Raw genomic sequence first — 14,672 nt, 5'->3', positions numbered from 1 at the left:
TTTTTTTTAACCGCCAAAAGCAGTGAAATAAAAGGATCTGCCTGGTGTCTTCACGTCAGGACGGTACGTTTCTCTGCATGAAGGTGGCTTATGTTTTTCAGGAAGTTGGATCAAAGTACCTAACAATCCCTTCTGGAACCAAAATTGGATCCGTGGATGCTGAAAACATTCATTTAGTATACAGCACACTGAAACAAAACAAACAAAAATGAGCATACAAGTTCACCAAGGAGGGAGAGAAAACCATGACTAAGCCTGTATCTGAACCGAAGTAAAACAGTAGTTGCCAAAACCTCCCTGGCATCAAGCAAGGACTTCCCTACACTTAAAAGAGACAGCTAAAGCTGAGGAAATATTTCCTTTCATGCACATGACTGTATTCTGTACATTACAGAAAATTCAGCACGTTTCAAGGAAAACTTGTCACATGGGGTTATGTTATTGGGGATTTTCCAGTGCAGGAATTAAGCAAAACCTGCTGATCTTGACCTATAAGCTCACAGCAAATAGCTTCTGATGTCTTCAGTCAAAAATACTCTTAGACAAGGATGTTCTGCTACTGATAAATCAGAGTACATTTTGACAAACACTTTGATTTTCTACATCTCGAGTACAGCCTACACCTTACAGGGGTGGTTTTGTTGATATGATTCAGTTGCAGGTGAATATATCCTTGTGTCACACCTAATAACTGCAAAGTTAGGAAAAACTGCCAGCAGTGGAAAGCTAGTAAAATGACAGATAATTTGTCTCTTAATTTAGCACCTCTTAAGCTTCTAGTCATGTCTGTTACAAAGTAGTGTCCGTCTCCAGCTGGGTATCTGCAGGCTGACCCAGCAGCTCAGGGTTATGCGCTTCCCCTGACTAGCACCATCTGCCCAGCCTGGGAATGGCAAAACCCCCATGTTTGCACCTTCTGCAGTCACGCTCCTGGTAGAAGATGGCAATGGCCTAATTCTCTTCCCAAGCCAGCAGCAGTGAAGGTCAGCAGCAGAAATCCCCTCCCAGAGCCACCTTGGACCAGCCTGACTTGCATTGTCCCAACCCCATCTTGTTTCTTTATTTATTCTTTAGTTTCCCATCAAAGAGCACAGGCCAGGGTTCTGTTCTTACATGTTCCTGTGGTTATCTTTGAACTACACCCTGTTATAAATGTGATCATTTCATTAATTTATGTAAATAGGACCTTAGCCAATGTCTTGGGTGTAATTTATGAATGAATCATGCTGCTCTGAGTGGCTGGGTATATTTAACTCTCATTAATTTGTTCAAAATAGCTACTAATGGGTTTCTTGAGCTCATTACTCTTGTAACAGAAAGCCAAAGAGATGACTGGGTTTACATGGAAGAGCGCGGGTAACCCTTTCTGTTACATCCCAGTGACCAGCTTATAAATAGACTGCACTTCAAGTTGCTTCAAGTGCTTTCAAGGCAGCAGCAGGTTAACAGCTCAAGACAGGAAAAAAAAAAGCAGGCTTCAGTTGACATCAGCCCGTGAACAGCATTGAACCATTTCTGGAAACTATTTGTTTTCATTTTCTTTGAAAGGAACGCTATTAAAATTGGAATTATGGAAAAAACTGAAGGGTCTGAGCCCAAACAGAGCAGGAATATAAATAAGATCAAATCTAGCAATTAGAGGGAGTAGCTAAATATAAGGGCTTCAACAGAAACATGCCACTCACCATAGTATAGCTCCACTGTTTTTATGGTGCAGAAATACTTCCCATAAAAATGTTGCATACTTGAAGATTTTATATGTGCAAAGTGCTGCTGAAGTTTTTACAGCATGCCATGTGATTTGTTTTGCAGAAAATTGTTATTTTTGACTACTATCATCTACCACTGGCAGGGTTCAACATCACCATACAGCTGCTGTTAAAATCATATTCTTGGCTTTGACACAGGGGTTACATCATGCTCCTCTGCATCTCTGACTTCTCTCTGTTGTGCTGTGCAAACCCTTTTTGCTTTTACTCTGGTCAGTAAACACTTCCCACCCCCAGGAAGAAAGGGGCAGGCAGCAGCAGCCCCCGCCAGGGCTCATACTTCAGCTGCAACAAATCCCAGCCCGCTGCAAGCTGACCTCCCCTAGGGTGCTCTCTGCAGCCGTGCTAGCCAGCTGGCAACTGGTCCCAAGATCCAGAACTAATGTTCGTGTACTCAGAAATGCCTGCCTTTCCAGTTACCTCGTTTTTCTATCTCTGGTGATCTTGTACAACCTAGATTTTGAGATCTCTGCCCTGGGGACTTCCTATTTTATTCACAAGAGGCTGCACGGATTAGCTGCCACCCACCTTGATGTTGTCCAAGCAAACTTGCTGCATTGTCAACTGTTTGCTGATGTTGTTTCAGTACTCATACAGGTTGAAAAAAGCAAGCAGGGTTGATACAGAGATTAGCTTGTATTTGAATTCACCAACTGGAAGATCTTTGTTTTTAAACTCTATTCTTGCAGAAATACTGGCAACTCTCCTATCTGAAAATATACTGCGATACTTGCCCAAAGTTTGTTGTTTTAGCAGACATCCCTGCCAGTTAACGTTTTGACTCGAATATCCATGGTAACAAAGGCACAAGGCTAATAACAGCCTGGCATGAATAGTTCAAGATTGTTTCAGCTAACCCTGGCCTGGCCTGCTTCTTGTATGGGCATCGGCAAGTCCTTTTAGGACAACAGCAGCTGTTTGAGTTACTAATGATTAAAAAAAAAATCATTTAGTGCAGCTTCCTTTCTGGTATTCAGGAGTGAGATGAGTCCTTGTAGGACAGAGGAGCATTTAGGGCTGTCTTCCTCTCTGCTCCCCCCTTCAGGAGGTTGCGAAGAACAGAGGGAGGAGATGAGCTCTTCAAGTGGGTTCTGTTCTATCCAAATGAAAAAGTCGATTTGGCACTGAACTCAAGAATGCAAAGCCTGTCTTGTAATTTGTTAATGAAACATAATAGATTAAAAAAAAAAAAAAAAAAAAAGAAAGAAAAAAAGAGCAAACTTGTGCAACTTTCCACATGAAGTTTCACATTGGTGGTTTTGTAGAAGTGGAGTTTCACCTCATCTAGTTTCGCCTAAGACATATGGTTTTCTAACTCCATATATACACTGGTATCTTTTGGGAACGAAGTGCCATCTCATGACATCTGCTAACAGAGACGTAGCGATTTGCAGCACTCAGAGGCCCACGTGTGGCTTTTAAGCTGCACGTGACTCAGTAACAAGACAAGTATGGCTCTCGTGCCAGAGCTGTACCACAGATGTCAATTACTCCAGATTTTTAGCTGGGAGGGGAAACGAGGAACCATTAGGGATTGCTGGGACCAGTATTGCTTCCTGGGGTGCAGCTGCGTGCTCAGCCCCGTGCCATCACACCATGGGGGAGTACAATCCCTTCGAGCGGTATCAGCACATTGCTGCCAGTGCAGCAGCCCCACAGTTATGTTCCCCCAGCTCAGAGGTATGTAGGTAGCTCTTGGCAAGCTACTCGGCTTGTCTGAAGTGTCAGCCAAACCATGCACTCTCCAGGAGCTCGGCCTATGCGAACCTGCCCGGCCTCTCAGACTCACGGAGATCAGAGCGCAGCAGTTCCCATGGCCAGTGGCACAGGCAGGGCATCACATCACCCTAACATGTTTTGGCTTCATAGACCAGGAAGGTGTTAACTGTGAGACTGCTCCTTTAGAGAAGTCCAGTTTGATGCCCAAATTCACAGCCATGGATCTACAGCAGGAGACCCACCAGGACATTGGTCTGCCTCTGCATCGCCTGTGGGATGCCAGAAACAAGCATGCAGGATGGTACAAAGCCTCCTTTCAAAACAGTACCTCCTGTTCATGAGATTCTGTACACAGACCGGTCCTGTGATGGGGCCCTCTCTTCCCTGGGTAGGAAGAGAAGAGCAAATATCAAGATATTGACAAAATATATGACTTCCGGTATTTGTTACCTAGTGAGAAGCAGCTAAACAAAAAATGTCCAGAAATCTCCGAAACGTTTTTGAGTCGACTTATGTGAATAAGAACCCTTACTTATGGTGCTTTTTATCTCTAATCTTTTTATCTCCAATCGATCTCTATTTCAAAATACTTCACTCACCATCCTAGTTCCCTGAAGAGCAACCCCAGCTACCGACCTGTGCAACTGCTCTGTGCTGAAACTGCACCACACCTTGGTAATCCCTTCTGGGGGAGGGAAGGAAAGGCAAAAAGAAAAACCTCCTTTAACTAAAGCCTGGGATGATTTGCAGCCAAATATACAATGTTTAAGCAAGCATGCATAAGTACAGTACACTTCACAGTTCATCACACTATTAGTCATACTGAGAGAACACATATTTTAAACTACCATTTAATATGCATGTCCGCTACACATCTCCACGATTATCTCATACGCAAATTTCCCTATTCAATTTGTGGCATCATTTTTTCCACGGCCTCTCGATATTAAAGCTGCACTCTGCACCAACTCTGATACATCCCAAATGCAACATGCTAGGTTTGTGAGTCAGCTCTGCACGCTGTAATATTATTGAAGCAAGACAAGTGAGGCACTTAAAAGGCTGTCACTTACAAGACCTACAAAGTAAGCCCACCTAAAATCATTTTTCTGGATACTGCATTTAACAAAAACAATATGGGCTCTCCCAGCTTGAATTAGCTGAGTGTTTCAATACTGAACATAGCTCAGAACAACAGGGTATCAAGTACGTTGAAAAACAAATACTTTTTCCTCTACAGTATTTAAACAGTTCAAGCAGCGCAATAATAGAAGAAGGTTTATGTATTGCACTGAAATGCTATTAAAGCATGCATCGTTTGTACTGTAGAAGCTCCTGTGAACACAGGTTGCAGTCACACTGCACGCTGTAGTCCTTATAAACAGCATGAAAAAGAAGGTTCCTGCCCCCCTCAAATGATACAACCAATCTATTTCAGCTTTTTGACTACATTTGCAAAGTTTTATGCTACTCTTTATTTCTGTTGATACATCTTGTCACCCTTTCATGGCAAGATTTCAGCTTTCAAATACCTGAACTTTACTGAATGGTGAATACGTTGTCTTTACCATTAGGTTACAGGACATTACTTTTAGAACGTGGATTTGTGGTACGAAGGGAACAGAGCTTGGTTTTGCATTCTTATTCTCCAGGATGTACTCCACATTCCCTCTCTGAACAGTCACGCTGGGCAGCTCACACTAGTAACATCTGTGAAAAGCAGAGCTGAAAGGTAAAGGAGCAACAACTATTTGGACAGCATGACAGTACCTTCAGAAGTAATTTTATAATGCCATTCATTCTGCTTACTGGCCTAGTGTAGATAGCTACAGTCAAACTTAGCTTTTATAGACTACACATACCTTCTCTAAGTTTATATATTTAGAAACAGGGCAACTTACTTTCCTTTTGCAAGGAAAGTTTTCAAATTACTAAACCACTACAGCACATTTTAAAGGTTTGCACAGGCTCCTACTACTTGCTGCTAGGAAAAAGGGAAAGACAGCTGCTGCTGTTTCTTTTTTTGTTTTGTTTTGTTTGTTTGTTTCTTTTGCTGAACAATTTTAACTAGGATTTTCACCTATTTTCTTTTCAATAGGTAACTCCTAAGGAGACCAAGCAGTCATTTATGATAACTATTCCTTCAGCTCCTCATTCACCACAACAATCCAGTCATTTTAAACAGACATTATACATGAACTTAACTCTTCAGAACCAAGTAAACTATGTAATAAAGCATAAAACTACAATTTTGAGGAACCTTAAAACAACGGACTGACCGAGTAACCAGTTAATCAGCACAACACCAACTGTGATTGATAATTTCTATCATCATATACAGTCCTGCGTTTTGGAGGAGTCTTCTGTCTGTGACTTGGATTGTATAAAACAGTTAAGACATTTTCAGATAATTTCTACGTTAGGTGATCCTTCTGCATTTCGGTTGGCACGAGTGTTCACTAGGTTGGAGAACAGATGTGTTGTCTAATGTATTTCATAAAAAGAAGGGAATTTATTGTACCAACAACCCAAATATGGCATAGGAGCTCGAAGTCCATATGATGGACCAGCAGCAATTTATTTTTGAGCCAGAGGTTCCAGCAGACACCTTACACAGCATGATTTAAACCGCACTTAGTGGAACTTGCATGGCATTTTCTTCTCCGTTGCTGGCCTCCACATTCCATCCCTTTTCAACATACTGTGCTAAAAGAAACTTAACAGAATTTTTCCTTGTCCCTTTCCCTTGTAGCTCTGCAGGTGTGTTCTGCATCACTTCTTCAGTTAAGGACTCATTTTCAGAGGCAGTTTTTTTCTCTTTGTAGCCAAAATGAAGAGGGAAAATTAGGGGGAAATAGAAGGCACACTCTACAGCTTTGTTCAGGGACGCTACCTCTGAGACTTTAAAAAAGATACAGTAAAAGGTCAAGAGAACACGGGTTCTGCTTTCCTGATATTTCCCTTCTAGCTCCCAAAAGCAGTGGCTTTGTCTTTAGCCAGTTAGAAGCGAGCAATGGAAAAAACTTTACTTAGAGAAAGTAAAATATAACCAAAATACAGCCTACAATGTTTAATCACTCTGTTTCCAGGTGCTTTCCTTATTCCCTACATCCTCTTCCTAATCATTGCTGGGATGCCCCTCTTCTATATGGAATTAGCCCTGGGACAGTACAACCGAGAAGGAGCTGCCACTGTGTGGAAAATCTGCCCGGTGTTCAAAGGTAAGTGTCCCTCTGCTCAGGGGAAAGGCACCCAATATGTGTTCCTCTGCTCAGAGGAAAGGCAGAGCCAGGGTGCCGCACACCTGCACCAGCAACGGAAAGGTCTCTCTCATCTCGCCCCAGACAGCCTGATATTTGCTGACCTTTCCCCAACCCTTGGAGTCAGGAGCCTTTTTGTTATCACAGGTGGAGCAGAAAATGAAAAAAAGCCAGAGAAATCATTGTCAAGGTTATTGCAGAGGAGCACAGTGGAGAGCAGTGAGCTGGAGGAGCGGCTCAGCCCTGTTCCCCCTTTCCCCTGCCTAATGGGGACAGGGGGAACTGGGTTTCCCTAGGGGGAGGGAAGGGCTGGTGATGTGAAGATTAGAAATATCAAATCCCACCCAGGTCAGTCCTGCCCTGTATCCCTGCAACGCACAGCCACCGGCCCCGTTCAGCTCATTTTGTGGAGCTTTCTCTGCCAGAGTCCGAGTAGAGGCAGGCTGAAACACTGAAACGGAGCTGTGAAGGCTTTAGTTCAGCCACTAGACCTGTCCATCAGATGAGCTACCTGTGGCACTGGAGCTCGGCTTTCCTGGCTATGAAATGAGGGTAATGATTATGATAGCCTCTTTAAACTGGTTTTCAAATCCAGCAACGAAAAGCATTTATTAAAACCTGAGCATTATCGCTACCAAGTGTTTTCCTCTAGCATTAACTCCCCAGCATCACTGAAGCAAAGGCTGCACAGCACTGTCTTGTGCGCCGAGTTGCAATCATTGTGCAAGAAATAGCTGGGGTTAGGTGTCTGGGGGCACTGAGCTGGGGTAAAGGGATGTCCCTGGGTGAAAGAAACCATATATGCTTTCTCTACATGAAACATATCCTTTAAAGAGCCTCAAGAATTTTCTTAAGCATTGCTTACCAGCAAAACTCGTGAGCTACCCCTCTACCAGATCATATGTAAAATCTTAAGCAAAATCTTTGACACGGAGCTCTCTGAAATAGCTGAAATGAAACCACTCAAGCTTGCCTGATCCTAGAAGCTTAAAATTCAGACCATGTTCATCCCGTGACTGACAAAAGCTGAAGAGCTTAACAATGGCAATCCAAACTTGGCCAATCCAGTGCATGGATATAGGTTACACTGAGTAAATGTTACACTTCTTTCTCAAAATACAGCTTTTCTCTTCCAGGAGGCTAGCACTGCAGAATAGGAGAACTGCATTTTTTTTTTTCATATCAGTCAAACCCAAAACAGTCAAATTAGAGATATAATAAAAGATAAATGATAAATAGGCGAGCTAAAAAAATACATGCCCCTAAATTTAAAAATGAATTCACCTAGGTTTAACTAACCCTTCTGTAATGCCTTCATGAGAGCCAAAGTTCATCCCAGCACCTAGGAACCTGCAGCCCCTTGCTCAAAGCTCCTGCTGGTGTCGGTTAATACTTTTGGATGGCAACAAGGATTTTGAAAACCTAACCACAAGAATTAGACCACAAGAATCTCAAAGTGTTTGAAAAAGAACAGCACTGTGCTCAGAAGCAGTCAGTCTGTTGACTTCAGGACTGAAAAGATGAAGAGAAAGGAAAATAAAGTGCATTACACGTGTAGCCTTATTGACATTCTGGCTATGTTTTTAAGAGGACATATTCAAGGTAGACTAAACATACCTCACTGAGAGCTTTCAATGGTCTTAAGAGGATATAGAATAGCATGAGGTATTTGATTCTTTAAAAGTTGTAAGTGCTGAATCCCATCTGCATCTCAGCACTAGTATAAACTCAGTACTTTAAAAGCTCTGATCAAATCTGATAAAGCACAAATATGTTCTACTGCTAAATTCATAATGCTTTTGATTTTTTTCTGGTTTAATTCAAAAAGCACACAGTCTAAGCAAATTTATAACAGCTTCTCTAAAAGAACAGCACTGTAGTACTAATTTTAACTATGAATATTATTGCTGTGAACTCTAAGAACTCGACTAATGCTCTCCTAATGCATGCAATTAAAAATATACCCTGTAACCTTTGCAGCAGTGTTTTCATCTCTGCATTTTTCCAAGGCTTATTTTAGAGTGTGGGTGGTGCAGCACTACTTTAAAACAAAAGTTCATTCCTGAATATTCTTATGATTTCGAAGGAGTGACATTTAAGATACAGTTGGTCCAGTATTTTTGAATCTTGGTATCAAATATCCATCGTCCTCCTAAACAGGAAGAATTTCAGCAATACTTTCTTGAACAGAGATCATCCAATTTCAGTGCAACATACGACATTCACACTTCATATTTTACCATTCATGTTAATATTTAAGAATTACCCTCCTGGGTGATTTTTTTTCCCTATTGTTATGTATCGCTAGAGTTTGAGTGTTACCGCACCGCCTTCATTTAACCACCAAACATTTCAAGATACAGTTTCATCTTTATTTACACCATCTTTTCCCACTATTAGCAAGCTGGTTTATGTATTAAAAAACTCCCAAAGAGTTGGTGTATAGAAGTCTCTGAACCCTTTCAGGGTCATCATCTGTTTCTTACACAAATTGCAAACTGAGGACTAATACACAAAGTGTGTGCTATTTATTTGTTCTATCAGGGAACACAAGAGCCTAATAATACCCAACTGTTAGGCCCCCAATGCAGTATTTCTGCATATCTAAAATGGAGAAAAATAGAAATAAAGGTTTACACTTAGGTGCCGTGACACTGCAGTGGTGATAGCCATAAAGCAGATGTAGTCTCTACCTGTAACACCAAATACAAATAACTTTGGGACAAGATTCAGAGATCAATGCTGCTCATACATCAATAAAAGAATGCTATCAGCCAGGGTGAAACAAGCTTCCCCAAAAATTCTGGCAATAAACTTTTATTCTGCTTGAGCATTAGTACCAAAACTTCCTCCCAAACTATTTTAAAATGCACATTTTATGAGGAGAACGTGCACTCTCTGGGATTCTTTCACTTAAGAGACACTCCGAGCACACCTCACAGCATGCAAAAACACAAAGCAAATGTTCAAAGCCAACAGAGAATGCTTACAGTGGGATTCACCAAGTATGCCACCCAGCATTTAAGGTTTAGGGTTACATTTTGCAATGATTTCAATTCTGTAATCCTGGGGAGACAATGAATTGATCTGAAGGTCCATGCACAGTTTAGCCCCAAGCCTGATATTCACTAGGATTTACTGGCAAGCTCCAAACCCATTGGAGCCCCTCAGTGGAACAGCAGAGGCTGTTCTGGGCATGTTTTGAACGTAGTCACAAGCTGATGGACGCCAATCTGGACACTAACACTGGGAGCGAGACGGGAGAGGGATTGGTGTCTGTTCCAAACTAGCCTGGGGTAGGAGCATGAGGCACAGGGAAACCTCTCATGCCTTGAGCTTTACTTTCCAAGGCAAGTTGCCAAGGACTCTGACATTATGAAGATGAAGCAAGTTTCACTCCTAACATGGGCTTGCAGTTCTGTGCATTGGAAGAAAAACAGCAACGGAGTTGTACAAGAGCATATTTTGACATTGAGCTGCGTAATTTCTTTCTCTGGAAAACACAAATGGATTTCCTAAAGGCTGCTCATTTTCCAGCCTCGTTCATGTAATTATTTGGTTTAAGGTCAATGACTCGTGTATGTAAATGACAAAAAAAAGTTTTATTTGTCTGAAGACTTGCAATGAATTTGCAACTATGTGTGTATGAGTACTACACTAGTTGTGTTTGCATGTACTGTTGCATGTAAAATGCAATGTATAATCTAGTTTTCCTTTGTCTTTAGGTGTAGGCTATGCAGTGATACTCATAGCTCTTTACGTGGGTTTCTACTACAACGTTATCATAGCTTGGTCTCTGTATTATCTATTTTCATCGTTCACATTTGAGCTCCCCTGGACGAACTGCGACAACAGCTGGAACAGCCCAAACTGTACAGATCCCAAACTCTTCAACGCATCAGTGCTTGGCAATGGCACCAAATACTCAAAGTACAAGCTCACTCCTGCTGCTGAATTTTATGAGTAAGTGTTGACTTGACTTTACTATTTATTTAAAATTCTGTGTCTCAGTGTGTTTCCTCTGGAAGGTAAAATAGGATAGCATCCAGCCTCTAAAACAAGCATCAGAACACTAAGGTTAAAATGCAGCTGTAATGTTCATTTGTATTCCTGTGTGATTAAGCCCCCTGCCTCTGCAAGCTTCAGTTTCCCTAGTACAAATGCAGTATTTGCCACTGAGCAATGTGGGGTTCTACAGGAACTACAAATCTTTTCTGTCCTTTCACTTTTGCTGCCATCAACTTTGCCAGGGCAAAGAAACACAGCAATATTGTGAAGACCACTGAATGCCAAACTGAGCTGGCTCTCAGGCTTTAAAATAATGATTCATTCAACAGACTTTGCCTGGTTCTCCACTTGCAAAACACCTCAGAGCAGACCTGTTTGCTCAGCTGCCTCAGCAGTTCAATGAAGTGAGATGCAGCACTGAGCAGGCAGGAGAGCACCACAGTTATAAAAAGCCAGGCTTCTTCTAAATCCTGAGTGAAAGAACATTCTGCAATATGGGCCAAGACAGGCAAAGACACGCTCAAATCAAACATTCGAAATCAAAAGCAAAAAGGTATATGAATAAGTATAAAACAATAATATTCTGCACTGTGGATCCCCAGAGAAAGGCAGCATTTGGTTAGGAGAAAGAAATAAGGGTGGGCATCAGGCTAACTGAATCAGCTGTTGAATAAATCCCAATAATCAATTAATATTTCAGTGTGGGGAACGGAAGGATATCAGGGCACACATCTGCTGAGCAATGAGTCCTGCCTTGCAGGAACAAAGGGACACCACTGTTACCAAAAACGTGTAATTCAGCAGGGATCTTAAGGCCTGTGTTCAGAACTGTGAAACACTTGTGGCTGCTTGCTCTTTTCTGGAGACAGCACAGTCCTCAGTAGTAGTACACAACCTGTTGGCCAGGCCTTGGGTAAACTAAATTATGTGCTTTGAAAACAGTTAATAAGGGGATTTGAGTTTAAAGGAACTCAACAGAATGGCAAATAATGACTGCTAAAAAATCTACTGCCCTTACAAAGACAATATATGTGTTCATAAATCAAATGTAAAGAGTGCATTCAGAGCAAAGGCTATATTGTGTATGGACAAAGAACATGACTTTAAAGTGAATTGCAAAAAATTCTTCAAAAAAGTAACTATTATTACAGAACTTTCATGTGAATAGCTTTTTTAAAAATGGTTTTCTTTACAGTTTTCTTGTGCTTAAGCTTTTTTAAAGCAAAATGCAATCCTCATAGAATTGCTTGGCTTGTTTACGCTTTAAAGTGGTTCTCTCCATTTTCAGTTATCACATCATGCTTGGGGGACAATATTGTGTTTGTACTGGGTGGGGTGGTGGTGGAAACTATGCCCAGTATTTTAAGTTCCACAGATCTGGGGAACAGCCCAATCTGGGATTTTACCTCCACATCAACACTTGAAATATCAGGGCTCTTTCCTTACCATGAAATAGATTCAAGGTGCAGTTTTTAAAAGGTAAAAATAAAACGGGAGTCTGATGTTTCATTATGATTTGATCCCTGAATTTTGGGGCAGTTCTTAATTCCCTAGGCCCCATGCTCATGAGCAACTAGATTACATAGCAAAAATGAGAATAAACACTCAAGTAATGCGATCTATGACATCTGCTTCCCCATCTGTAAAAACAGGGAATCACAAGGGGCATTATGCTCACTTTTCCAATATTTGGATTAGCTCATCAAGTCCAGCTGTAAAGCTCAGGTGTGGACCCAAACATGCAAAGTTTTAGTGTGTTCAGATTGACCCTGAGAAAGCCAGCCCAATTCAGAAAACAGTGTTTCATCTCTTATATCAAATAACTGCACTCACTCCCATCATCTTTTTACAAAAGGGAGAGCAGAATCTTCCGATTGCAAAGCTTCATATCACACACAACAGGGTCAGAAAATAGGAGCGATGATGTAAATGTTAAATTTGCATCAGTATAGCATGTTTACAGAATGCTGTACCGTTTCTGGATGCAGTAGATAAATAATTGATCCTTCCTCAATAATATTGTGGATGAGTACGAGTTTTGTTTTGTTTTTTTTAATAACAGCATCATGAAGACACTGGTTTCCAAATCATACAATCGTGTTTACTTCTTAATGTCCATCCTGCTATCCAGTCTTGTAGGATATAAGCAAGAGCAGAAACAATTATTTTGGGGGCAAAAGATTTAAGAAGGCAGATTTCAGAATTTGAGTTTTTAGTAGCTACATAGAGAAACAAGGAAACAGAGCAGCTACTTTTATACCAGAGGGAAATCATGACAAACTATGCCCCGTGAAACATCAGTGGGATACCTGTGGAAGCCTGGCCTCTGACCTCACATAACACAGCACGATAGCCAGAAATACTAAAACAGGGCTCAATACCAGCAATAGCACTGGTGCCCATAGTGAAAATAGCATAGAAAAGGAGTGATTTTGTCCATGGATGTGAAAATACTGGTCTGTTACTTTCCTCAGTATTACCCAGGTATATGGGAGACCCTCCAATTGGGAGCATTTAGTGGTGTGTTTTCAACTGTAGCAACCAGCATAACAAGAGCACGCTGCTCTGTGTTAGTGGGATGCACCACAGCCTGTGGGAATCTATATGGAAAATTTGTTAAGGATGCTAGGTGCTCAGGCACTTAAACCTTCAGCCTCAAGACTTCATGGGAAGCGGTACAGCTTCAACCTGCTTCTTTAGGTTGTATGGTTACATCAAGAATATATGCAAGCTTATGTAAACAGGGAGATCTGAAACACTAGCCATCTATTTTGCAGTGGGAGGTCCTTCCAAAACAAGCCCCACGCAGACAGCTGGTGTGGTTTCACTTACAAGGAAACAGAGACTTGTTCTCTCTTTGGGACGTAAGTCCTTCACAACACAAAGCTGTTCTGACCACAGAAACAGAGTAGATGACTTCCTAAAACCATGCAGCTGCCAGGGCTGTCTCTCCATCTCTACCTCCACTGGCACAGGAAAAAAACTGTAGGAAGAGGTGGGAGTGCTATGATGCAGCGTTTCATCCAGTGCTTCAAGAAAGGCACCTCTAAGTTCAACAGAAACACACTGATTCTCACGGCTTGTATTGAGGGAGAGAAGGGAAAACTTGCTACGGAGCGAGGCCAAACCTTTCAGCTGTCCAGTGTTTGGCAGGGAGGGAGAGCAAGGAGAAGCCTCTAAGCCTCAGACTTGGAAGAAACCACTTCAAATTGTAATTTCCGTGTCAAGGCGTGACAGAGGCACTCTGGCAAATGTGTCTGGATTTTGTTTTCAAGCCGTAAGAGTTGGGCAATAATTCGGGTCAAAGCGGTTCTACCCATATGCTTTCTAGAGAGCGTTTTGTCTCCCTGTCTGGTTTCAGTCACTCGGGCTTACTCCAGGCCAAGATGCCACTGACGTCAGTGGACAGTTGCTTAAAGCAGGAACACAGGATGCAATGGGACCTCTCCGATACCTCATTAGGGACCATTAAAATCAATTACAAAGTATTTGCACACTGCAAACTTAGCAAAGCAAAAACTCCAAAATCTGATAAAACCTGGTGCCCTTCTGCTCGTAACACTCAGTCATAAGAGAGACCCAGTTAGGGTCTGAAATGCCAATTCCACATTTCTTTGAGATGCACATTAATTACTTCCCCCTTTAGTGGTTTGGAACTAAACACACACAATGCTAAAGACATCCTATCCATTCAGTACATGTTGAAGTAATTCGTAAAAAAACATTTTTGGGAAGAACAAAAGTCCATCACTCAAAAAACCATTCCTCTATCTATTCCTTATCTCTCCTGTGTATTTTATCTGAATATTGGTATACTTTATATTTGTTCTCCATTCTTGTGCCAAGGAAGATTTTGTTACCATCTTGCTTTCATGTATGCTGACAATCAAACAACACCAGTCTGGAGGAACAAAAG

The 14,672-nt window shown here is 41.6% G+C and overlaps 1 protein-coding gene across 2 annotated transcripts in view; it reads left to right on the top strand.

Moving 5' to 3' along the window:
* SLC6A2 (solute carrier family 6 member 2) overlaps positions 1-14,672 on the top strand; it is a 75,869-nt gene that overhangs the window by 13,972 nt on the left and 47,225 nt on the right. For both annotated transcript variants that reach the window (XR_005823598.1, XM_040571076.1), the window contains exons 2-3: positions 6,578-6,709; positions 10,474-10,711. Coding sequence is in view for 1 of the 2 variants with exons in the window: in XM_040571076.1 (XP_040427010.1) it covers positions 6,578-6,709; positions 10,474-10,711 (370 nt within the window). In the remaining variant the exon portion in view is untranslated. The remainder of the gene's footprint in view (positions 1-6,577; positions 6,710-10,473; positions 10,712-14,672) is intronic.

Source organism: Cygnus olor, chromosome 12 (genome assembly GCF_009769625.2).
Source record: "Cygnus olor isolate bCygOlo1 chromosome 12, bCygOlo1.pri.v2, whole genome shotgun sequence".
NCBI lineage: Eukaryota > Metazoa > Chordata > Aves > Anseriformes > Anatidae > Cygnus > Cygnus olor.
Note: the sequence above shows the minus strand (reverse complement) of the source record. Positions and strands in the feature narration are given on the sequence as shown.